The sequence below is a fragment of the Panulirus ornatus genome, chromosome 68 (assembly GCF_036320965.1).
Source record: "Panulirus ornatus isolate Po-2019 chromosome 68, ASM3632096v1, whole genome shotgun sequence".
NCBI classification, from domain to species: Eukaryota; Metazoa; Arthropoda; class Malacostraca; order Decapoda; family Palinuridae; genus Panulirus; species Panulirus ornatus.
The window spans coordinates 20,002,028-20,027,826 of NC_092291.1; the positions used below are offsets into that span (position 1 = coordinate 20,002,028).

The 25,799-nt window shown below is 45.5% G+C and overlaps 1 protein-coding gene across 3 annotated transcripts in view; it reads left to right on the forward strand.

The window, feature by feature from the left end:
• Nucleotides 1–25,799, forward strand: part of LOC139747260 (uncharacterized) — a 292,326-nt gene that overhangs the window by 239,001 nt on the left and 27,526 nt on the right. Inside the window, exon 3 of one of the 3 annotated variants that reach the window (XM_071659352.1) lies at nucleotides 19,783–19,812. The exons of the other annotated variants lie outside the window; for them this stretch is intronic. Within the exon in view, the coding sequence (XP_071515453.1) occupies nucleotides 19,783–19,812 (30 nt within the window). The remainder of the gene's footprint in view (nucleotides 1–19,782; nucleotides 19,813–25,799) is intronic. 3 annotated transcript variants of the gene reach the window in all.

Genomic DNA, 25,799 nt, shown 5'->3' on the forward strand with positions numbered 1-25,799 from the left:
GGGAGGTCACAAGGGCGCCTGACCTGTGCGACGGAGCAGGCGACCGCCCCCTTACCCCCGCCCCGTGGCTAGGGCCAGAGGTCAAACAGGGCCTGACGAGATCATAGAAGGAGGGAGGAGGGCTGTATAACGCACCTCACTGGAACAGAGATATGGGTGTTAGTTTCCGGCTGGTGGACAGAGGACGGGAAGGGTAGATCCTGAGGGACTGACTGCCAAGGATTGTGGTGGGTTTGTAGACGATGGCTGGTGTTGGGCGAGGACATATGACGGTGTGTAGATGATGGGGAGGAGCAGGAGGACTGATGATGGTGTGTGGATGATGGGGAGGTGCAGGAGGACTGATGATGGTGTGTGGATGATGGGGAGGAGCAAGAGGACTGATGATGGTGTGTAGATGATGGAGAGGTGTAGGAGGACTGATGATGGTGTGTGGATGATGAGGAGGAGCAGGAGGACTGATGATGGTGTGTGGATGATGGGGAGGTGCAGGAGGACAGACGAGAGTATGTAGATGTTGTGGGATGGGGAGAGGACGATTTGTCCCATCACTCCTTCTACCTTCTCAGCTGCTGATCCAGAAGATATGCAAGAAGACATACAGTCCTCAAATGTGTAGAAGTGAACCTGACGGACTTGAACTTAGTTTAAAACAGAATGGAAAGCGAGTAATGAATGGTATGATAATGAGAACTCTCACTACCAGAGAGAGAAAAGCAATGATGAAAATTGTTCGGTGCATGAAAAAGCAAAACTGAATGCTGTTGCATCTTACGGTCACCATCCAAAGAAGTAGGACAGGATGATAGATTTCAAAGAACACAGAAGCGATTCACGAGCAAACATCGAGGGGATGGAACATATGAAGTACCATGACAGGCTAATCGAACTTTGCAGCCTAGAAGGAAGAAGGGAAGATACATGATATGATACATGTGGCAATAAACTGAAGGGTTAAGGAATATCTTATGTACCTAAATACCTCTCATCAAGTAAGAAGCGGAGTTGTTAAGGCTTCAGGATGATCAAGGAATTTACCAACATGATGTCAGTACGAAAGTCAAGAAAAATAGAAGTACTGGTATTCATTGTACTACCAGGAGAGATAAGAAACGTGTGTGTGGAACACCTACGGAAATGGTTAAAAGAAATTCATATATATGGTTGAAGTCAATCCCTGATGAACTCAGAATGAATAACAGTGGAATGAGCGTAGCGGAAGAAACAGGATTAATATTCATCAAAGAAGACGTGTGGTGAGCGCCACCCGCTGGCCCTGTCTTTTCGCATACTCTCGTCGTAAGTACTCGTAGGTACCTGGTACTACCCTCCTTCGCTGCCTAACACTAAACGTCCAGTCTTTCTCTTCCACTATCCTCTTCCTACCACCACCTGCTTTCCTCCATACACCAACTACCCCTTCCTTTCCTACCTCCATTTCCCCCCTCCCACCGTCCGTCTCTCCTCACACTCTTCCCAACCCCTCCTCTCTTGCACCTCCCCTCCCTCTGGCCTCACGCCCGGCTCCAGCTCAGTAAACAGATCCCACTAGCGACAGAGCCGTCATGAATGGGATTACCGATGAGAGGAGAACTTGTTCGACCGAAGGCCAAAGAGGTGCCGGCAGACCTTACTTGGACTCCTCCACTGCCTCCCCTCTGCTTAAGTAAACACTTCCCTCCATTTATGAGCAGGAATACCTTTTTTTTTCCCCTGTAACAAGGGAAACAGATCCTCCTGGTGGGGGAGACGCCCCTCTCAGTGTTGGTCGGCTGGTCGACGTCTGCCTTTGTTGACGTCGCTCTGAAGTCAAGGGTGTGCGAAAAAGGGATTATGGAGGAAAAGAAGTGAGGGAAAAACGCGATGAGAAAAAAAAATAATCGTGAAAGAATAGCGAGGTAAGAGTAGCCAGCCTTTGGGGAGGGAGACGAGGCCGAAGTTCGACTGTAGGGAGCTTGCAGGCCGACTAATCAGAAGCTCCTGCAAGCTGACTTAAGAGCTAACACTGTCAGCTTCAAGGATTAGGCCAGTCCCGGGGGGAACTTGCTTCTAGTGGCAGCTTAACCGCCGACCTTCACCGCTGAATTCGCAATACAGTGCAGCGGCTTGCCTCCCCACAGTGGAAGGACGGATCGTAAGTTATTCATACGACGCGTCTGCTGCGTGGAGAGCTGGTGTGGACGTGGGTACACCATCAGATCACGTATCGCCACGCTGGGTACACCAGGTCAGGTGTCATCACCGGCGCTACACCAGGTAGGAACCTCGCCCCTCCCCAGTGTCAGCCGATCCCATGAAGACAAAAACCCTCGCGCAAATCAGTCACTGATTCGTGGTTTCGGCGGTGTTGCTGCAGCTTCCATTCGAAACGTGTCGATAGGTCTTCATCCATAGCACAGCCTTCGATTGCTGTGATGCGCCAGTGAAGTATCGCTGTGCTGGCTGTCACGGATCTCACTGCACTGTATCAACTGTTCTCGCTCCTCTGCGGTCGTTGATGTAGGTGAAGTCTGGAGAGCGCGTTTTGCCTTGCTCGGTAATGGTGGAGAGTGAGTTTTGCGTTGTTTGGTAATGGTGGAGAGTGCGTTTTGCGTTGTTTGGTATTGGTGGAGAGTGCGTTTTGCGTTGTTTGGTAATGGTGGAGAGTGCGTTTTGCGTTGTTTGGTAATGGTGGAGAGTGCGTTTTGCGTTGTTTGGTAATGGTGGAGAGTGCGTCTTGCACTGCGTTGGAGATATAAGTGACGTTGACGTCTGGCTGGACCAAATGATATTTCTAATTTCAAAAGAGACGTGGTCCTTTGAACCAGAAAATCACGTTAACATCTAACTGTCTATCTGTGTCTGTCTTTCTGTATCTATTTATCTCTATCTATCTATATATTTATCTATCTATTTATCTATCTATATCTATCAATCTATCTATATAAATACACTTGGCAGGAGGAGTAGTCCCTTATCAAGATGACCAAGGCTTAAAACCTGGATTCCAGCCCTTCCGCAGATACACACACACACACACACACACACACACACACACACGCACACACGCACACACACACACACACACACACACTTCTGTTGTATCATTATCTCCTGTTAAGCCCCACTCTCGCTCTTGCTGGGCCCCTCATCTGATGGACCAGGAAGTTCTCAACGCACCATCTCGTTGGGCCGCGATCGTGGTCCGTCTTCCTCATCATCCGCTGCAAGATGTCATATATATTTTTTCCCTCTCTCGTGTGAATCTTTCCCCTGTGTGTGTCACACACACACTCTCCTGTGTGGTAGTGTTTCACGTCATTACCTGATGTATGGCGCTCCAGGGCTCGTCTCGTCTCATGCCCATGGACTCATGTCCGTGTTTGATTTTGAGATATCATTCACTCATCCTTTGTTTCTTTTTTTTTTTTTTTTTTTACATTTTAGTGAGGCTTTGAAGAAGCATCACAAGAATCTGGAAGAAAAAGGGGAAACTGAAAATGAAAAAGGAAAAAAAAAATCCTAGCCGTAAGAGTTGACTGCAAATCACCGCTTTGTTTTCTGGGGACCGACGTGGCCCGTGAGTCCGCCCAGGAGATGGCTGCAGACCTGCGTGTGACGCTGATAACAGCGTCAGGCTGCGGCGAGGCTGCGCAGGCTGGAGAGAGGGTTACTACCTCAAGAGGAAGCGTATCTCCCGCCAGACTCCCAAGCTTTAGCTAGACTCGACCGTGGTCGTGTTTTCGGCCCGGGATGTTCACTCCGTCATGACGTCGTGAGTGGAATGGGGCGAGAATAACGAGGCAAGGTGAGATGAATGAGAGAGAGAGAGAGAGAGAGAGAGAGAGAGAGAGAGAGAGAGAGAGAGAGAGAGTCACTGATCCAGCGTGGGGGGAGAGACACGTCCCTAAGAGCACCAGGCCGTCACAACACGAGTCTTCCCCTCCTCACTATACATTCACCATCTTTATCCCAGCAGAAAATCCTCCTCCCTCACCCCACCCCCCCACCACCTTACGGCCAGCCCTTGTGGCTGGCACTATATGTACACTCCCAAAGTGTCCCGTCCTTCCACACGGCCTCGTAAAATCCATTAATAGTGACCATTAGACGGGATGATCCGCTCAGGGTGCGTTAAAGAACCGTGAACGGAGAAGCCAAGCCATATTCTCAACCTTCGTTAACATATCGGTGAATTCTCCGTCACCGGGCGTGGCCCCGTGTTCACACGTAACACAGCACCTAAGCGGTATTTTTTGTAAGCAAGCACCAACGTAATGAAGTCACTAAGATTGTTGAACAAAGGGCGGATACCGTGCACGTCCGACGTAAGGCTTCAGAGTGTCTTTTGTTTCAGACAATGCCAACCTTTTGGCTCGGCATCTCTTCCCTCCGTCTCTGTCAGCTCTCCCAATTGTATTTTATCCTCGCTCGAGCCAGTGAAGGCCCCTCTCCCCCCCCAAAAAAAAAGTAATTCCTCATCTTATTTACACCCAGGTTTTATTTCTCTTAAAAGGTATTTATATAACAAATTCTCTTCGACTGCACTTGCATGTGTAAGAATATAAAAAAGGAAGAATATTAGATAAATCCAAGATATTGAATGGCAGGAGGTCGTGAATTGGAGAATGTGGAGAACCTGGGATTGCAAAATAGTGGTGAGGAAGAGTTGGACAGTGGGAGGAACAAGGCTGGGCGTGTATAGTATGCCTACACTGAAGCCATAAAGTGGCTGGAGCGGCTAAAATCATACAATTTATGATAACATTTATGTGGGCTCGAGAACCAGGAGTCAGGAACCCTCCTCCTCCTCCTCTACCTCCTCCTCCTCCTCCTCCTCCTCCTCCTCCTCGCCTGGGGTCCTCCTACGGGAGGAGGGGGGGAGAGGAAGAAGAGATGAGGGAGAGGCGTCGGAGCAGACGAGAGATTCTCCCGGGTTGGTGCTGTGTAGCCAGAAGAATATCGAGCCAATCATAACGCCAGATTAGTTTTCCCGCGAGTCGCTCATAAAACGGAATGAGATATCTCGAGCTCCCGACGAAGAATTCGAGGGTGAGGTCCTTGGTGGATGCCGGGGGTATAGGCTGCGGGGGCCCCCCTGCCGAGCAGAGGCATAATCTCCCACTGGTCATGAATACGTATAATCCATTTGCTAAGAGGGCGATGGAGACCCATACTCCTCACTTCTTAAGTGAATCAGTCTGGAGAAGGTGCGGTTTTTTTTTTCGTATACCGGCAATGTGAGTCGGTTAACAAGAGGTTGTATCTACCTGTGTGGATAACGTGGGCGTTGGTGAGTTACAACTGGAAGGTATGGTTCGGGAGTAACAGGCTCCGGTGGACGTGCCAGGCCGGCCGGGGGCTCTCTCTCTCTCTCTCTCTCTCTCTCTCTCTCTCTCTCTCTCTCTCTCTCTCTCTCTCTCTCTCTCTCTCTCTCTCTCTGTCGCCCGTCGCCCGCAACACCGCGCCATACAAAGGCGTCAGATCTTCGCCAACTTAATCTCTCTCTCTCTCTCTCTCTCTCTCTCTCTCTCTCTCTCTCTCTCTCTCTCTCTCTCTCTCTCTCTCTCTCTCTCTCTCGCCTACCGAGACCCCGTGTGAGTAAGTGTACTAACCTAACCCTTTTTTCCACGTCGCGTTACGTAAGCGAATCACATGCCCTCATCATCCACTTCAATGCCCGGGTTTCCCATTTATGCAAATGATCGTGGAAACCAACCTCCGCTCATTGCACGAGCACGCCCGAACACACACACACACACACACACACACACACACACACACACACACACACACACACACACACAGAGTCCAAGGGCGCCAGTGATCTCGCACCCACGCCGGGGTAAACGCCTCATCTTACCAGTCACGGGAATTCAAACTTCACTCATTTGGTTGACTTCATAACGTCATTATCGTGCACGACGGAGTGTGTGAAGTGGATATGAAATGGATAATTATGCGCAGGGCAGATGTTTATGATGACTTTTATATACTTGAGGCACCAAGAAGAAGAAGAAGAAGAAGAAGAAGAAGAAGAAGAAGAAGAAGGAGGACTCCTGAAGTAATGATGCCCTTGTCAAAAATAAGTCGCGAAATAGCGTTTTGTCTCTCTTTTCTCCAGCCTTTTAGAAAGCACACCTATATTCAATAACCCTCCCTGCCCTTTCCCATACACATACGTCCGTGAAAGAAGAAAGGTCAACATGACGGTAGAACTATTTAGGGAAAGAAAGATGAGATATTGTAAGTCTCTTATCTGTCATAGAAACTGACCTCCTCTCCTTGGTAGAAACCGACACTCCTCAACAGCAGATGCCACTATGGGTACTTCCTGACCAGACCAGGGAGCCATGTAGGGCCTCCAGCCGGAATAATGTTTATTGCACCAGTTGGCCCCTGAACTGTGTAGCAATAAGCCACAGCAAACGACCTGATCATGGCTCAAGACCCTGGGAATGAGGTCAGAGGAGGAGGAGGAGGAGGTCAGGGGAACAGTTCGGGGATGGTGGCTATGGGAGAGAAGATGCTAAGGGAGGAGACAGATGGAGAGCAGCTGTAGGAGGAGGAGGAGGAGGAGGATGGTGTGGTGATTATCAAAGGTGCAGAACAAGAGGAAGAAGACCCGAGGTGGGCAGATATGGACGAGAGACCGTCAGTAGCTGGTGGAAACGAGAGGAAATCTTAGGGTGTGTGTGTGTGTGTGTGTGTGTGTCGGAGGGATTCATGTCATATAGAGGGACAGCACCCATAGCCAGAACCCCATTATCGGTCAGAACAACATTCATCCTCCACAGCTGCAATTAACCACAGCCACCTTGGAACTCACCAGGAGCTCCGCATCTGTGTACGTTGCTACCGGTGCTTCTCCTTCTTGCTGTGTATGCAGGGGCAGCAGCTGCCACCACCCCTGCTGTTGGTATTGATTCTGTTCATTTTTCCGTAGGTGGCGCCGGCACCTAATCGTGAGTAACAACAGCATCACAGAAACAACATCCACAATCCATCACTTCCAACACCCACTCACCCGCCATTAACCGACGAGAAATTAAAGGCTGTTGAGTAATTAGGACCTTGAACGTTGCCTAACTGCCTAGCCTCACGTGCACCCAGACTGGTGAGCTAAGAAGGTCCCACCGCCTCCACCTTCGTCCCCCCAGACCCAAGGCCCTTCTCAGCTGTTGGTGTACCGTGGCTTTCTTAGCTGCTGTTAAAGCTTCGAAAGCTGTAGTTGGGTATTGATGATGATTTGTCGGGAGTTTATTCATACAAGCCTCTAACAAAAGAGTGGCTTCCTCAACTACTGGTGGAGGAATGTTCCTCTCGACGCTGAAGGTTTGATTTTTCAGGAAATAAGTGGCGTTGCTTCCTTAGATAAAGACGCTTCTTCAGTCACAGGCGGAGAGCAGCCTACTTAGATACATAGTGTTGGAGGGTCGCTGCTTCAGGTGCTTGCAGCGCCTTGTCCTCAGGTGTTCCTCATCAGTCGCATTCTTAGTGATGAGTTACCTGCACAGGAGATGACAGAGGCTAGCGTCCTCCTGTATACTGCGCAGGGCTGGTTCCTCGGGTGTCTCTTTTCATGCTGGTCAGTGGTTGTCGCTTCCATGGCCTTCATGGAGGAATATCTCATACATCTGCTGGTAGAAGGCCGCTCACCTAACCTGTACCGGAGAACCGCGTCCTCTGGTGTGAGTGGACGTTATTTCCTTAGCGGTTGATGGAGAATTGCTCGTAGAGATGCTGATGAAATGTTATTTCCCTCAACCTTTTATAGATAACATTGCTTCGTCAAGTTCTGTTGAAGACTTACATCACCAGCTCCTGGTGGAGATTTGTCTCGTCAGGTGCTGGCGGAGGGTAACTTCCCCCTTACTATTGAGTGGTTAATCCTGCGGTTTTTATCATATCGTCTCTACCACTCCTGTTTGCTTGCCAGGAGATGAGCTGCTTCAGTATCTACTTCCACTCGTTGATAAAACCCATTAATCCTCTTCCTCCCCGATTCTTAATAACACGGTGCAATATCACATAATACCTTGAGCCCTAAGCCTCTTCTCACAGGTCTCTCCAGATGAGTTAAACCCACGTTTCTTAGAGGCATAAACCTCACCAGATACCTTTTGATACACTCATCCTTTTATTTTTTTCCCCTCTTACTCCCTCACTCTCTCTCTCTCAATCTTAAGTTGTCCTTTAATGGATGAGTGTAGAGCCTTTGTGATGTCGAGAGAGAGAGAGAGAGAGAGAGAGAGAGAGAGAGAGAGAGAGAGAGAGAGAGAGAGAGAGAGAGAGAGAGCACAAGGTGACCAGAGCTCAGCCCCGGCCATGATCTAGCCTTCTCCAGATCACTATCGCAGGATAAAGAAGACCTCGAGAATGGTGTGGTCCTGGTCTGGTCCTCATGCTCTGTCCAGTCTATAATGATATAGATTTTATGATCAGAGATATCATCCTTATCCCCCGGGATTACTGCCGCCTGGAAAGTATATACTTATTTCTCTTCATCCCTCTGACGCTTTAGATACACGGACGTAACGTTCGTACCGTACGAAACCGTTGGGAAGGTGGAGAAATCTTTTCTTTTTAAGTGATTCGCTTTTATGGAATGGAGAACAGGGCCACTCTACATTAGGCTCTCCTTCTTACTATATATATATATATATATATATATATATATATATATATATATATATATATATATATATATATATATATTCTGTCTCAGTTTCTAAGGCAATCAGACCGCATCGAAGATGTCATGTATTTATTTTCACTTGCACTGAACCCTCCACAGTACAGAGTTACAGGTGTCTCATTAAAACCCCAATATTTTTTTGGTGTTAAGCGTTCTTCTGTGTTGCATCCCTGCTCGGGGTCTACTCTGATGAAGTTCTTTTAGGAATAAAGATTCGACATACTTATTACTCGTGGTACTTGTATGGACAGGTTCGTGTTTACTATGTGCGTGTATATAGATATGATAACAGATAAGCAGTGATAAGTATCTCTATATTTCTTTCATGCGCGAATGCTTGACTGTAATTCCTACTGCCTTTTTCGTCCGAGTTGCTCCTCCCGTTATTACCGTAGTTCGCTTCCTGTTTACTTTCCCTTGCCAGGGAGAATCCATTCCTGTTTGTTCTTCCTTTTCTGGGCTCCCTCCTCCTCCCTCCTCCTCCTCCCTGGGCTGGTGGACGGGCGAGGGAGAAAGCCTGGTTCCCACGCGATAACCTTGCACATGTACTACCAGCGGCTGGCTCCTCGTCGGCACTCGCACATTAAAAGCTTTCCTTTTTTTTTATAATCTCTGTTTCTATATTTTTTCTTCTTCGTTCAGCTGCACTGTCGTATGTTTTACGCCATCCCGCTCGGAAGTTTCGTCGTTCGCGACCTCCGGCACCATTGTAACTGAGTCTTGGCCCCCTAAAGTCGACGTAGTTCTCCCTGCTACACAGTTGGTGTCGTAAGGTAAAGCCAGCGTTGAACCCCTGGCAACACTGGCTGACCTCGGGCCTTGGGGTCTCGTCTGCCCATTGGTGGCGTCAGCAGCCCATGGCCGCCTCCCGGGAGGACCCTCGCCCGACCTATCTGATCCTGTTAACCCGCCCGGGACCTGTGTCCGTCCAACCCTGGCCCCGTCCGTGGCCCATACCGTCTTCTCCTCCCTCCCTCCCTCCTCACTCCCCCTTCCCTCTGGCGGTGACCAAAGCGGCGGCTCAAGACCAGCGGCACATGGACGGACGGCCTTCATAAAAACCACGATGTCTGACTTTTATGTCTTTGAGTGTTTGTTTGTCTGGCTTGCCTGGTGCGTGTGTGTGTGTGTGTGTGTGTGTGTGTGTGTGTGTGCGTGCGTGGGGTGTGACATTGGGGTGGGGGGAAGGGAGGGGGGAGTGTGTGTGTGTGTGTGTGTGTGTGTGTGTGCAGGAACCTGAGCCCCAGCATCACAAGCTTGTGGTGGGCCATGTCACCTCAGCCACCAGTCCCCCCCATCACCCTCCGTGCCAGCTGAGCCAGCCATCTCTTATCTCTCGTGTTAACACGCCCGACTGTCATACCCGCCCAAGACCACACTACAGGTGTAGTGACTCGAATTATTCATCTTTTTTTTTCTTTAAATCGTCTGGCCATACATTCACCGATGGTGACTGAACGGTCAATTACGGGAGTACATAGGAAAGGAGAGATAACAGAAGACCTGATGGTGTATGACGAGGTCGTCTGGTAGAGGATAGTGATATGCTCAGCCCTCTAGTGAGAGAGAAGGTAAATAGATATGAATGTAGATTGCTCAAATAGGACGAAAGGCTTTCATATACAGTACTTGGAGGGGTGAGGATTTACTCCGTAGAGGCGATGTGACAATACGAGACGATGTGACAATACGAACCCCAATCATCATAAAGTGACTCAGTTTTCATGAGTAGGCTTGGCGAAGATGTCGGAGCCTCATCATGATGGAAGTTATTGCACCTCATTAATGAACACTGTATGTATTTGACCCTCCCACTCACTCTCGTATCTTAACAATATCACACGATGACTTTTTGTCACCTTTTTTTTGTTAAAGGAAACTGATCATCTTCGCTCCAGCTGCTCACGTACCGTGCGAGGTTTGACGACGTGGCTTTAGGGATAGGGTCGACCATCGGTGGCGTGAAGAAGTGCCTCTCAGTCTTTTGCAAGAGGACTGGACGCCGTCCGAGCTTAACCTTCGAAGTATCACCTTCGCTTGCATCTTCCGCTTTTCCCGCCCACCCATACATATAACCCTCAGCGTTTACGGTTTAACTCGCATTAATCCGGAGGAAAGTTAATACCATTTGGAAAGTTATGTGGTTACCCTCCGCTTGTTATGGGAGTATCGCTGATGGCGGTAGTGCAGATCGTCCCGTAACTCACAGCGGGGTGGCGCGGTGGGTCAGCCCCATGTTCCACTACTCTCCGGCCTGGGTTGGCTGGCCACAGGGCGTCGCTTTACTACTGGTCACCTCCTTCCTGCCCATAGCAAAGCTTCTGGGCGTCTGTACACGACTGAGCTGCTGGGCGTCTGTACACGTTCAGAGCTGCTGGGCGTCTGTACACGTCAGAGATACTGGGAGTCGTCTATCCATGGCAGAGCGTCCGAGGTCTTGGGTATGAGTACACAGCCATGACGTTAGTAAGGGCAAACTTTACTGTAAAGTGTTTGTCGTGGTTCGAGGCGCCTCACCGTCATGCCTCGCCTATAACGATTGTTTAGCCCACCAGGCGTACTGTGCCTAAGAGCTGCTGTGTGAACCGCTTGGATAGGAGGACATCCGCTGTGTTGATTAAGATACTTTGATATTTGTACGTTCCATTGTCATGATTAGACCAAATGACTTTGTACTTGATACCTAATGCATCAAGTACTTCAGTGAGATACCTCACATATTTAGAAATTTTTACTAAGGCAAAATAGAATCCCTGAGAGAATAGTGAGGAAAATGACGATGATTTTACGTCTTTTGACATTTGTAAGATCGAGCTGCGTTTGCAAAATTTGATAAGACTGTGCAGGTTTTTCTCAATGTTGTAGAATTTTGCAGGTTTTTCTCAATATTGTAGTATTGGAATCTGAGGATGAGCTCTTCTTACCACACTATGAGAGCTCATGCAGAATTTATTCCCAGTATGCCTTCCATCCTTCACCTCATTAATCTGTGAGTTCCTGATGTCTTCCACTGTTACAAGCAGCCTCGAAGGGAGGGTACCCCCCTCTGGTCATTGGCTGTTTGATTTCCTTTGTATTCCTTCGTATTACATCAGACTTGACTAGTGGCTTTACTGGATAAAGTGATGGCTTGGTTACGTATGACCTTTGCAGAGGCAGGAGAGTGCAGGAGGTCTGATGATAAGATGTGACCCCCGGGTCAGTTACGTGTGGTCTTCTGGTATCAGAAGACCACTTTTTATCGACCCATCATCAACTGCCTTTTGTTGGACTGGCATTGAAATGGCGATGATGGTAATGGTCGAAGTAGAATAAATGGAGAGAGGAGGAAGTGCGAGGGTGGAAGATGGAAATATGGCGAGTGTTAAAATTTAGATCCTGGGATATATATAAGTGTGGATGCGTTGCTTAGTTAGAGTATGGTAAGGATGCGTTGGTTGTCCTAGGGTATATACGAATGCTTTGGTTGGCCCTCAGTGTAGTGAGGATGCGTTGGTTGGCCCAGAGTACGGTGAGGATAAAGTGGAAACGCGTTTTCTTAGGGTTTTGAGTGATGGAATTGATGTCAGGGCTTTGCAAGTTTTCAGGGACAGAATATAAAAGTTAACTTTTAAAGGATCTACTTAAAAGAGAAGCGTTAGATTGAATGAGTTTAAGGGTTGTACATACGATGAGGGAGTTCATTTGATGGGGTTTAGAAATTCGTTGGTTTTTTTGACGAGTGAAGAAAGCGTTGACAGATTTAAAAAGTTTGAGTTTAGGATAAATGTGAGGATTCGGTGGCTTCCCTACGGTGTAGTGTGGATATGTTGGTCTGTTTAGGGTGTAGTGAAGATGTGTCGATTTTGTTCATAGTAAGGATACGTTGGTTGACTTCGTTTGGGCCATTATAAGGGATGGTTGGTGATTTCAACAGCAGGAAAAGTAGTGATCTAAGCACTGGAGATGAGGAAGGCGAATATGGACATTATTTATATATATATATATATATATATATATATATATATATATATATATATGAAATGTATATTCGCCATTTCCCGCGTTAACGAGGTAGCGTCAGGAACAGAGGATTGAGCCCGTGTTCTAGTTGTTTCTTGGTGGTTAGTGCTTTGGCGACGTGTAGGCGTCTTGTGTCTTGTGTCTTGCTCTCGGAGTTGTATGCTCGTAGATTTGACAGATTTGTTAAATCTACAATGAGACTACAGTAAAGCATTTGATTCTCTCTCTCTCTCTCTCTCTCTCTCTCTCTCTCTCTCTCTCTCTCTCTCTCTCTCTCTCTCTCTCTCTCTCTCTCTCTCATTTCCTCTTCCACCTCCTATTTCTCCGCCTCCTGTTCCCTGCCCCTTATCTCTTGAGCTAGAGGATCTCCCCCCGCTCCCCCCCTTCCCCCCAACCTGTGTCCTAGCCTCCCTTGTCTCCAGCATCTCGAGGGGCGGCCCCCTAAGCCGACAACATCCCCCTTACTCTAATTTTTCATCGGGTTCCTATAAAGGGCTTAACAGATCCCCCCGCATCCGATTTCCCGGCTGGAACTCTCGGCGTCGCCTCCAACCCTCACCGACGGCGTTTCTAATCGTTCGCCTTCCTTTCCCCACACTTACAGACATATATATATATATATATATATATATATATATATATATATATATATATATATATATATATATATATACACACACACACATATATGTACTAGAGATGTACATACGACAGTTGGATATACCATGGAAGATATACGTCACCTAAAACAAAAGAACGACGTTCGTCTCTTTTGTCTTGGCTCACCCGGAAGACGACTCGAACACTTTGCATTGGCGGAGGATCAGGAGTTGATGATAATGTTCCCTTCATGATGGTGCAGATCTCTCGGCCTCACGAGCGAGGGTGTTAATCGCGCCAACTATGTGCCAGGGAATTACTCCAGCAACACACCCACCTCCACCCCTCCCGCCTCACTGATACGGCGGCCTGGGAGGCGGGTCGGCTTGAGCGACGATGCCTCACACACACACACACACACACACACACACACACACACACACACACACACACACACACACTCCAACCACTGCTCCTTGAACTTCAGGTTTCGGTCTGATGATCAGACGCTCAGGTCAGCTGAAGGAATGAGCAGCAGAAGTGTATAGGATCTCTTGGCACTCAACCATATATATATATATATATATATATATATATATATATATATATATATATATATATATATATATATATATATATATATGGGAGCGGAGGGCTGGAAATCTTCCCCTCTCGTTTTTCAGTTTTCCAAAAGAAGGAACAGAGAAGGGGACCAAGTGAGAATTTCCCTCAAAGGCCCAGTCCTCTGTTCTTAACGCTACCTCGCTATCGCGGAAAATGGCGAATAGTACAAATATATATATATATATATATATATATATATATATGTGTGTGTGTGTGTGTGTGTGTGTGTGTGTGTGTGTGTGTGTGTGTCTATCTGTGTCTGTGTGTGTATCTGTGTGTGTGTCTACTTTTCCGAGTTAAACTTACCATGTACATTTATGCCAAAGTGTGGTACTCTTGACATGCTATCTTCCACGTCACAGTGTTTAAGTTTGTCTTTATAAAAGACAATGTTTGTTGCACAAGGAGGCGGGGCGGTTGGGAGGGGGAGAGAAACCTTCGACGTAGCCAACAAGAGAGGAATCACCAGAGGAAACACAAGCATGAAGGATATATATTACATGTTCGCCATTTCCCGCGTTAACGAGGTAGCGTCAAGAACAGAGGATTGAGCTTTAGAGGGGAAAATCCTCACTGGGCCCCCTTCTCTGTTCCTTCTTTTGGAAAAGTATAAACTGGAAAGAAGGATTTCCAGCACCCCGCTCCCTTCCCTTTTAGTCGCCTTCTAAGACACGTTAGGAGTACGTGGGAAATATTCTTTCCCCCCCTATCCCCAGGGATAATATATATATATATATATATATATATATATATATATATATATATATATATATATATATATATTCATTATACTTATTAGCTGTTTCCCGCAGAGGTAGCGCCAGGAAACAGACGAAGAATGGCCCATCCACTAACGCACACACACACTCACACACACACACACACACACACACACACACACACACACACACACACACACACGCACACACAAAGAGGAACCCTGTGGCGTCGTCACCAGCGGCCACAATGGACTAAGAGTGAACAACATTCACTCGCGTAACCACCACACTAGCCATCTTTAAACACCCGCCCTCCAGAGGGGAGGGCTGGGGGGAAAGAGGAAATCTCTGGATGATGTACGGAGGAAAAAAATATATAAGGTGTTTGGGGGCTGATGGGGAGGGTGAGCGAGGCTCCATGACTGTCACCAACCACTCTACCTTTTTTTTTATTCTATCCTTCCTTCTCGTTTTTTTTTCTTTTTTTCCACCCCAGCTCCTTCGTTATCGCTGTCCCCCGCCAGCCCCATCTTTTATTGCGTGTTATCCTTTAAGCCTCTCCTTTCAGGAGCACAAATGGTCCGTATAGCGTAGAAAAGGCGCGACTAACCCGTATTATCGGCTTGATATAACAGCCAAGCCAGACCTCAGCAGCAGCAGCAGTAAGGATGGCCGAGCTGTCCTGTGTGTGTGTGTGTGTGTGTGTGTGTGTGTGTGTGTGTGTGTGTGTAATATTATTGGTATTATTATCATTATTTTTATTATTATTATCATCATTATTATTATCATCATAAATATTATTATTTTCATTATCATCATTTTTATCATAAATATTATCATTATTATCATTATTATCATTATTATTATTATTATTATTATTATTATTATTATTATTCTTTCTTTCCTTTCAAACTATTCGCCATTTCCCGCGTTAGCGAGGTAGCGTTAAGAACAGAGGACTGGGCCATTGAGGGAATATCCTGACCTGGCCCCCTTCTCTGTTCCTTCTTTTGGAAAATTAAAAAAAATTGAGAGGGGAGGATTTCCAGCCCCCCACTCCCTCCCCTTTTAGTCGCCTTCTACGACACTCAGGGAATACGTGGGAAGTATTCTTTCTCCCCTATCCCCAGGGATATTATTATTATTGTTATTATTATTATTAATATAATTATCATTATTATCGTTATTATTATTATTATTATTATTATTATTATTATTAATATTATTATTATTATTATTATTATTATTATCATCATTATCACACTGTAACCCCAGGACCCACGAAGCAGCTGGGTTATCATGTACTCGTCTGGCAGTCATGTAGTTCCCAGACGTGACTCAACATAATTCCCTTCCGTCCACTTGACGAAGATGGAGCCTAGCCGGAGGTCACCTCTCGCTCGCGAGGTAGCCTCAAGCAAGCACGGTACCATTAACGTATATTCATACTACTTGCCATTTCCCGCGTTAGCGAGGTAGCGTTAAGAACAGAGGACTGAGCCTTTGAGGGAATATCCTCACTTAGGCCCCCTTCTCTCTTCCTTCTTTTGGAAAATTAAAAAAGAGAGGGGAGGATTTCCAGCCGCCCCCCGCTCCCTTCCCTTTTAGTCCTCTGTTCTATGCTACCACGCTATGCGGAATGCGATAGTTTAAAAGAAAGAAAAGTCTTTCTCCCTATCCAGGATAACATATATAGTATATATATATATATATATATATATATATATATATATATATATATATATAAAGGAAAACTTCAGATTAATCCGGGCGATGATGTGTCATACGTCATAGTTCAGCAGATGAAGAGTCGACATCATTATCCCCAAGGCGGACATCACAGACACACACACACACACACACACACACACACACGGACACACCGAGGACCTGATGCATGCGCTCACGCTATAAATCAGTGTTGCTGGGGAGGACGATAAGCCGCCCGATAGCCGGCGTCAGGAACCCATTAGCGTCGTCCATCACAGCGCCGGCCGGGAACAGCGCAACACATCCCGCTATATTAAAGTGTCGTGCGCAACGTCTGACGGTGAAATATGACGGGGATATACCCGTTCTGTGGGGGCCCGGGGACACCCCCACACACACACGTGAGGTGGCTGGGATCACCACCCCGCGCCCGCGCGCGCGCGTGTGTGTGTGTGTGCTCATTTAGCCCCCCCTGCGTGATTAATTAACGAGCGAGTGGAAGAGCAATGATCCGAGGGCCAGGTCCAGAGGTGACTGTCGGTAATCTATCCTCGAAAGAAAATGGCACTCAGGGTGATAACGATAGTGATAAAGACTTTGATAAGATCTAAGTGATTATAAGAGTCAAATGGAACCAGTTTATAAGTTACTGACACGTAGATTCAAGCGGAAGGGGAGATGTAGTTGCGACCCAGTGCATCATCTCAGATTTGACGCCCCTGGAATTGTCCAAATCCTCGTAAGGACAGGGTCATAGCAGTAACGTGAACCATCAGTGAACCACTAATTCTCGTCCTGTATCGCTTAGGAAAACACGTCTGATGTATCCTTGAATCATTTTGGGAGATGCAGGTATTTAACATCATTCATAAAAGTAAAACTCCAAGTATATCGAATAACCTACTTATATCAAGCCTGTCTGAGTGTGAATTGTATTCGTTTGACCTCATCAGAACTCATATTCGTTCACTCATAGACGGGGAACTTAGCAATTAAAATCTTTATGGGACAAAGTAAATAAGATCTAAGCATTTTCCTTAAAGTGGCCACCAGAAATCTATATTCACCGAGTACGACTTTCACGAGCGTTTCAGGAAAGGTTAAAAGAATTTAACTTCAAGAAAGCTTCGTGAACCCTCTCCTTCTCTCCCTCTCTACCCCACTGTGCATGATAGTAATAGGGGGATAAAAAGCCATTGGATCCGATGGTTGTGTCAGGGCAAAAAAGATTAAGCATCAAACATGACGTTTCACTGCGAGCAACACAGAATCATCGTATATGCCGAAGGCGCATCAGTATTTCTGGTCGTATTAAAAGATGCGTGACACAGGTTCATGGTCCGTGCGCCATGAGTAGTGTGTATATGGTCTTCGAATTACCCTCAGCTCCTGAAGAAGGTGTTATGGATTTTTCGATTCTTGGATGATAATAAGCCCAACCCCACCCACCAACCGAGCACCCAGCCAACCACCTAAAGTACCCATCCAACCAACCACAGTTACGATTGAACGTGTTAAGCGACAGTTATAACTCGCTCACCATCACTGACGAATGTTTTGTACCGAACGTCTCTGACCATCTCCAAAAAACCAGTCAGCATTTTGTCCGAAGTGACACTCCTCAAGTTTGACTCCAAGCGTGCTAATCATGAGACACGTACCCTAACGGAGAGAGAGAGATATGTGATATGATGTCTCCCCACACACACACACACACACACACACACACACACACACACACACACACACACACACACAGCTGTCTGTTCACCGGCAGATGTTCCCTCACAGGTTGATAGCCACTCACACGGAGGTGTCTACCCGAATGCAGATGTTTTTCATCAGCAGATCTCTGCTCTCTGACAGATGTTCCTCCGGGAGTAAATGGTTATTCATACAGCGAAGTCTCTCGCTGAGCGTCTGTCGCTCACAGAAAGACGGCCTTTGAAAGGCAAATGTGATCCTAAAAGATGTCTCCTGATGGATGAATCTTTGTTGAGAGATGTCTCTAAATCGACTGTTCTCCAAAACGAGTTTCTCCTCCCAAAAATACTGATGGCTCCGCAAACGGCAGTCTCCTCGTATATAAATGTCGCTTGACGGACAAATATGTCTTCAAATACATCACCTCCACCCAAGTTGGTAGTTCGTTACAGTGAGACCCTCCCTCGTAAAAACATTCTTCCTTACCTTCTTCCCACGTAATGAGAATTCCTCACAAATAGATGTGTTCTCACGAAGAAGAAATATCTCTTGGACGTACGTCTCCTCACAGCGTTTTCCCTCACATACGCACACAAGAATCCCCTCACCAGCAGTTGTGTGTCTCCTCACCAACATCATCTCCACACACACACACACACGTCTGCTCCCTCTGTTCGCTTCACCAGAGCAAACGCTTCTGTGTCTGAGATTTTCCTTTATTTTCTTTTTCTTTCAGCGTCCATTTCTCTGAGGACACCTTTCCCCACGGGTGCTTGAGCGTGTGTGCTTAGGCCCGTGGAGCCTCGCGAGCTCCCGCCTCATTGAATGCATTTAAGCTTTCTTTTTTTTTTCACCGCTTCATTCTACCTGCTGTTGGGGATTAGATAGGATGGGAAGGGAAGAAGAGGGAAGGTTTGGATTTAAGGGAGAGAGGGATGGAAGGGGGAAAGAGCACATGGTGGTCTGTAAAGTTTACCTGCTTTTAGGGAGGAACTGTGAGGACGCGGAGGAATCAACGTCGTTGTGGGCAGTGGAGGCCTAGCAGAGGAGGAGGGATTTGTGCGGCGCCGCGCTCCCGTACGAGGTTTGAAGGGAGGGATGTGATGTCGAACTCGGAGGATAAGCTGCTTGTACCTCACTGCTAGGGTTGCGTACGGGGGGGAAGAGTAGACGTCATAGTTGGAGAGAAGAGGTGTGTGTGTGTGTGTGTGTGTGTGTGTGAGAGAGAGAGAGGATGACGGTATAGTTTGACGGCTGATCACGCGACGTAACCCCGGGACGGTGTTGTGGTTTTCTCGAAACGACAATGGCTGACCATCTATGTCTTCAGACGTCCTCGACGGACTCCCTTTATACAGTGCATTGAACTACAGCGTTGTCAGGCGTTCTTAGTTCAGGAGCCACTGGGCTCTGATTGTGTGTAAACCCCTGGTGATCAGATATTCCTTCCCCCTTGTGTTTCAAGAGCTGGTGGACCGCCAAGGTAAGCTGTATTTTGAACTGGATGAATGCATAGGAGGAACTTAACACTTCCAGTACCTGTTGGGAAGCGAAGGGAAGTTCTCATAAGCTATATGGGAAGCTATGATCTGTAAAGCTTTTAAGCTAAACTGATTTTAATTCTAGTCTTGACATGAGTGACATGCAATATGCCTCAGCTTAGGAGTTAGAATCGTCTCATTTAAAGTCAGCATCACTTTTAAAAGTGTATAGACACTTAATTAAGTGTACTATTCCTTTTTCCAGGTGTCCAGTGCCTCCGTGGGCCAAGGCAACGTAAGTCCCCTGGGCTGTAGCTTTTAAAAAGACGTAAGATCATTGCATCTCTCACAACCTGCCCCTGCCAATGACGCCAGCACCCCAGCCTCGAACACCCCGCCACTCCCACGGTGCTGCCTCCTACTGACCACCAGATTAAAGTTACCTGGGAGAGAAAATTCTTCAGGTGTCGTCCTTATTTTTTTTTTTTCTTTATTCATTTCTCCAGAATATCTGACATTACTTAGGGGGAACTGGCAGAGGTTGAGTGCTAGCGACATCGACAGGGAGGGGAGGCAGTCAAATATCTTAAAAGTTACGAACTAATGTGAAATAAAGTCAGTTATATAACGTTTCTCAGGTAGAAGAATCTGAGTGACTTTTTTAATTTAGACTAAGTTAGATGTACAATGGAAGCATCGCTGTAGCTTGTGGCTTGAATACAGTGACACCTTCGTCTGGCTTGTGCTTGTTTGGAATTGTGCTTCTGTTTCTGTACTGATTATTGCCACAGTTTGTTTGTGGTAGTAGGGGCTTTTTTGTGGCTATTTGCTTCGAGAATAAAGACAGAAATGCACACACACACACACTCACACACACACACACACACATATATATATATATATATATATATATATATATATATATATATATATATATATATATATATATATATATATATATATATATATCAATGTGGCGCTAATAACCAAGTGGAAGTATGAAACACGACCATTTCCAAGTGCACTTGAGACTTACCGTGTTTCATATTTCCTCTTGAATATCAGCATATATATATATATATATATATATATATATATATATATATATATATATATATATATATATATATATATATATATATATATATATATATATACATACATACATACATGCATATGTACGTACATATATATATATATATATATATATATATATATATATATATATATATATATATATATATATATATATATATATATATATATATATATTTTTATACTATTCGCCATTTCCCGCTTGAGCAAGGTAGTCTTAAGAACAGAGGACTAAGCCTTTGAGGTAATATCCTCACTTGGCCCCCTTCTCTGTTCCTTCTTTTGGAAAATTAGAAACGAGAGGGGAGGATTTCCGGCCCCCCCCGCTCCCTTCCCTTTTAGTCGCCTTCTACGACCCGCACAGAAACGTTGGAAGTATTCTTTCTCCCCTATCCCCAGGGATAATATATATATATATATATATATATATTCTTCTGTTTCCCATTTCAGAAAGTTAATACAAGGAGGGGAGGATTTCCGGCCCCCCGCTCCCGTCCCCTCTAGTCGCTTTCTACGACACGCGAGGAATACGTGGGAAGTATTCTTTCACCCCTATCCCCAGGGATAATATACATATGTATACACACACACACACACACACACACACACACACACACACGCGCACACACACACACACACACACACATACATATATATACATATGAAAATGTAAGACACAATTTAGAAAACTGCAGAAGCTGGTGACGGAGTTTGGTAAAGTGTGTGGAAGAAGAAAGTTAAGAGTAAATGTGAATAAGAGCAAGGTTATTAGGTACAGTAGGGCTGAGGGTCAAGTCAATTGGGAGGTGAGTTTGAATGGTGAAAAACTGGAGGAAGTGAAGTGTTTTAGATATCTGGGAGTGGATCTGTCAGCGGATGGAACCATGGAAGCGGAAGTGGATCATAGGGTGGGGGAGGGGGCGAAAATTTTGGGAGCCTTGAAAAATGTGTGGAAGTCGAGAACATTATCCCGGAAAGCAAAAATGGGTATGTTTGAAGGAATAGTAGTTCCAACAATGTTGTATGGTTGCGAGGCGTGGGCTATGGATAGAGTTGTGCGCAGGAGGATGGATGTGCTGGAAATGAGATGTTTGAGGACAATGTGTGGTGTGAGGTGGTTTGATCGAGTAAGTAACGTAAGGGTAAGAGAGAGGTGTGGAAATAAAAAGAGCGTGGTTGAGAGAGCAGAAGAGAGTGTTTTAAAATGGTTTGGGCACATGGAGAGAATGAGTGAGGAAAGATTGACCAAGAGGATATATGTGTCGGAGGTGGAGGGAACGAGGAGAAGAGGGAGACCAAATTGGAGGTGGAAAGATGGAGTGAAAAAGATTTTGTGTGATCGGGGCCTGAACATGCAGGAGGGTGAAAGGAGGGCAAGGAATAGAGTGAATTGGAGCGATGTGGTATACAGGGGTTGACGTGCTGTCAGTGGATTGAATCAAGGCATGTGAAGCGTCCGGGGTAAACCATGGAAAGCTGTGTAGGTATGTATATTTGTGTGTGTGGACGTGTGTATGTACATGTGTATGGGGGGGGTTGGGCCATTTCTTTCGTCTGTTTCCTTGCGCTACCTCGCAATACGCGGGAGACAGCGACAAAGTATAAAAAAAAAAAAAAAAAAAAAAAAAAAAAAAAAAAAAAATATATATATATATATATATATATATATATATATATATATATATATATATATACATATATATATATATATATATATTTCTTCTCCCTTTTTTTCCTGATGTGTCCTTTTTCCCATCATTTACAGTTGCGCGCCAATCCTTTTCATCCTGTATCCGTCGATCAGAACTCTTGGAGCTATACACTTTTTTCGTTCTAAATACATCTAAGTATTTGTTTTTTTCTTTTTATCTTTCACGCTGTTCAGATGTCATGCGGAATTGAAGCAGCCTCGGAAAACTCTGCGGGAATTAATACGAAACCTTCACTGCCAAAGAAAGATTAAGGGTCGTCATTTTCGTTCGTTGGTATGAATGTTAACTTGCCTATGGCAGATGGGAATGATTTTATATATATATATATATATATATATATATATATATATATATATATATATATATATATATATATACCACTGTGGCAGATATGATATATATATATATATATATATATATATATATATATATATATATATATATATATATATATATATATATATATATATATATATATATACAGAACTGCCGCAGATGTGAATTGTTATGTGCGTAATGTCTTTCCACATCAGATATATAAATGATTAGATGGGTAATGATCGTCTGTGGGTAATCGATGCTCATACCTATAATCATTCTATTTCTTTACCAGACATGGATGGTTGTTGCTATAATGTGCCGTGACGAAAGCGAGCGGTCACTTGCAATACTTTTTTTATGTTGGGCGTTTTTGCACTAGTTATATAATGTAATGGATCAGTTACGAGTGTCTTATGGTGCAGCCAGGTCTGCGCTGAGCGACGGAGGAGATGGGTCCGTGTTGAGCTTTTAAACGGCCTTGTAAGCGACAGAATTAACGCCTGTAGTGTCTTACTCGTTACTTAATAGTAGAGGCAATTTTCATAGCTCAGAGAAGTCTCTGAAATCCACGCTGGTATATTATTAGTAATTTCACAGTGGTCGCGGGTTTAATGGTTTTTATGTCTTGTGGTTTTGTGTATTCGCGACTTCCGCTGTGCTGCTTATTGGTGCTACAGAGTAGGTTATAATGATTATTTTATTTGTCATCCAAAATAACACGTGTTTCCCCATTGCCATTACCGTAATGGGTTGATCTAGCTTAGGTTGTCTGAGAGAGGACCAGGATAGGTGAAGTTCGTGGCAGCCACTGCTACGCCTGGCCCCAGTGAGGGACATGTCCTACAGTTTTTCACCTTTTTCCACACCTCATCACACCAGGTCATGTGTCTCGTCCACGACCCGTCCCGAGAGACGGTCTTTTGGGCATGTGCTTTACCCTCGTTACAGGCCCAGGTTGGGGGTCTGTTTGCTCCAAGGCAGGGGGTGTGGTGCGGTGAAGTCACTACCATGGAGAGGGGCTCGGGTCGGGTGGTGAGGTGGGGGAGGGTTTTGAGGGAGGGAGTGTGTCGGTCTGCGGGAGTATTGTGTTCACACTGTGATGTGAAAACCCCTCTTTATCAGATCCTGGCTACGCCCTTAAACAGCACTTCCACCGTGGCATCAACGGTCGATCATGATGATATACGCCACAAAATATTCAGATAAAAGTAATTTGTCGAGTAAGATACTTTTGACGAAGGTTTTTGTTTATATGTTCTTCACGTATTAGCTCAAGACATATACGGAAGAAATAGCATTTATTTTCTTTTTTGCCATTTTTGCCTGTATATATATATGTATATATATATATATATATATATATATATATATATATATATGTGTGTGTGTGTGTGTGTGTGTGTGTGTGTGTGTAGAAGGAGGGAGAGGTAAGGGTAAATTTCTTGGTAAGATTGAATGTAATCGGAAAATGTTTCGTAACTGTAACAGGAACAAGATGAACAAGTTGAAAATTAAAGATGTTGGAAATACTGGCCAATTGCAGGTACATCTTGAGGGAGGAAGACGAACACATTCGTGGAGTTATGGACGGTAAAGATAGTCGAGTGTTTACGTACGAACGTCAAGAATTTACCGAGGTGCACAACCGAAAGTTGACGGAGGTTGTATAAAGGTGTTGGTGTTGTTGTTGCTGAGAACATTATCGCTACACTGTCGATGGATCTGGATAAGACTAGGATCCCCAGGGAGTGTGTGACGGAGGAGGGGATTGTGCCTATCAGTGTGGTGATGAAAGAGTCTGCGGCAAAAGGGCAGGTTCCCGAGGGATGAGAAATGTTTAGAGATCGTGCCAGTGTGCCAGAAGGGAGGTCGAGTTGATCCCTGAGCAGTAGGCGGATGTCATTTGACCAGCATAGTGTGTAAAGCAGAGGAGGAAAAAAAAAATATTTTGGTGAAATATACGAATACGTCTCGATTGCAGGATACTTTTGAATGATGATCAGTTTGGGATTCAGAGATGAAGTATCGTGTGTTATCAACTGAGGAGGTATCTGTGATAGACCCCCATTCCCCAGAGCAATACTGAGGAAAGAGGAATGGGTTGATTGTAGTAACTTAGGTTCGGCAAAAACGTTTCAGACGGTGCAGGAAGATTGGCTGTTGGTGGAGAAGAGAAGGAAGGGCAGGAAGATTGGCTGTTGGTGGAGAAGAGAAGGAAGGGCAGGAAGATTGGCTGTTGGTGGAGAAGGGAAGGAAGGGCAGGAAGATTGGCTGTTGGTGGAGAAGGGAAGGAAGGGCAGGAAGATTGGCTGTTGGTGGAAAAGAGAAGGAAGGGCAGGAAGATTGGCTGTTGGTGGAGAAGAGAAGGAAGGGCAGGAAGATTGGCTGTTGGTGGAGAAGGGAAGGAAGGGCAGGAAGATTGGCTGTTGGTGGAGAAGGGAAGGAAGGGCAGGAAGATTGGCTGTTGGTGGAGAAGGGAAGGAAGGGCAGGAATATTGGCTGTTGGTGGAAAAGAGAAGGAAGGGCAGGAAGATTGGCTGTTGGTGGAGAAGAGAAGGAAGGATAATATCCCTGAAGAGGTGGAAAGATGGACTGGAAGATACATAGGAGGAGGACTGGTGGAAGCAGTGAGTGTGGGAAGCTGTCGTGTGCGATAGGGAGACACTTGTGAGGTGCCACAAACGTGGGTCTGTATTGTCCTTGATTTACGTTTATGACCGTAGACTACGATCTGTATTGTTCCTATGTTAATGACCAAACCAGATGGCATGAGATCATATGTCGAAATACCTGCAGATGATACCAAACCTGATACAAGAATTCGCTAGATTCTCCATATCTTTTTTTGATAAGGATGTTTTTTTATTTTCCTTTCAAAGCCGAAGTGGAGAAAGCTATCGGACGTGAGGGGTCATTTAAAAAGGAAACATTGAGATGGGGGTGTAAGGAAATGCTGTACTTTTCCAGTTAAGGCAAAACTGACAGCTGGAAATCTTAACTTAAGTGAGTATATGGCATGTGCAAGGAATGTGAATATTTTCGATGCAAGTCTAGGCCAATGCTCTGTGTGGCGAAGGGGCGGGCCAATATAAGTATTCGCTCACTCATTGTAAGTACAGGAATCTAATTACAGGTGAGTCATTACTCTCACCAG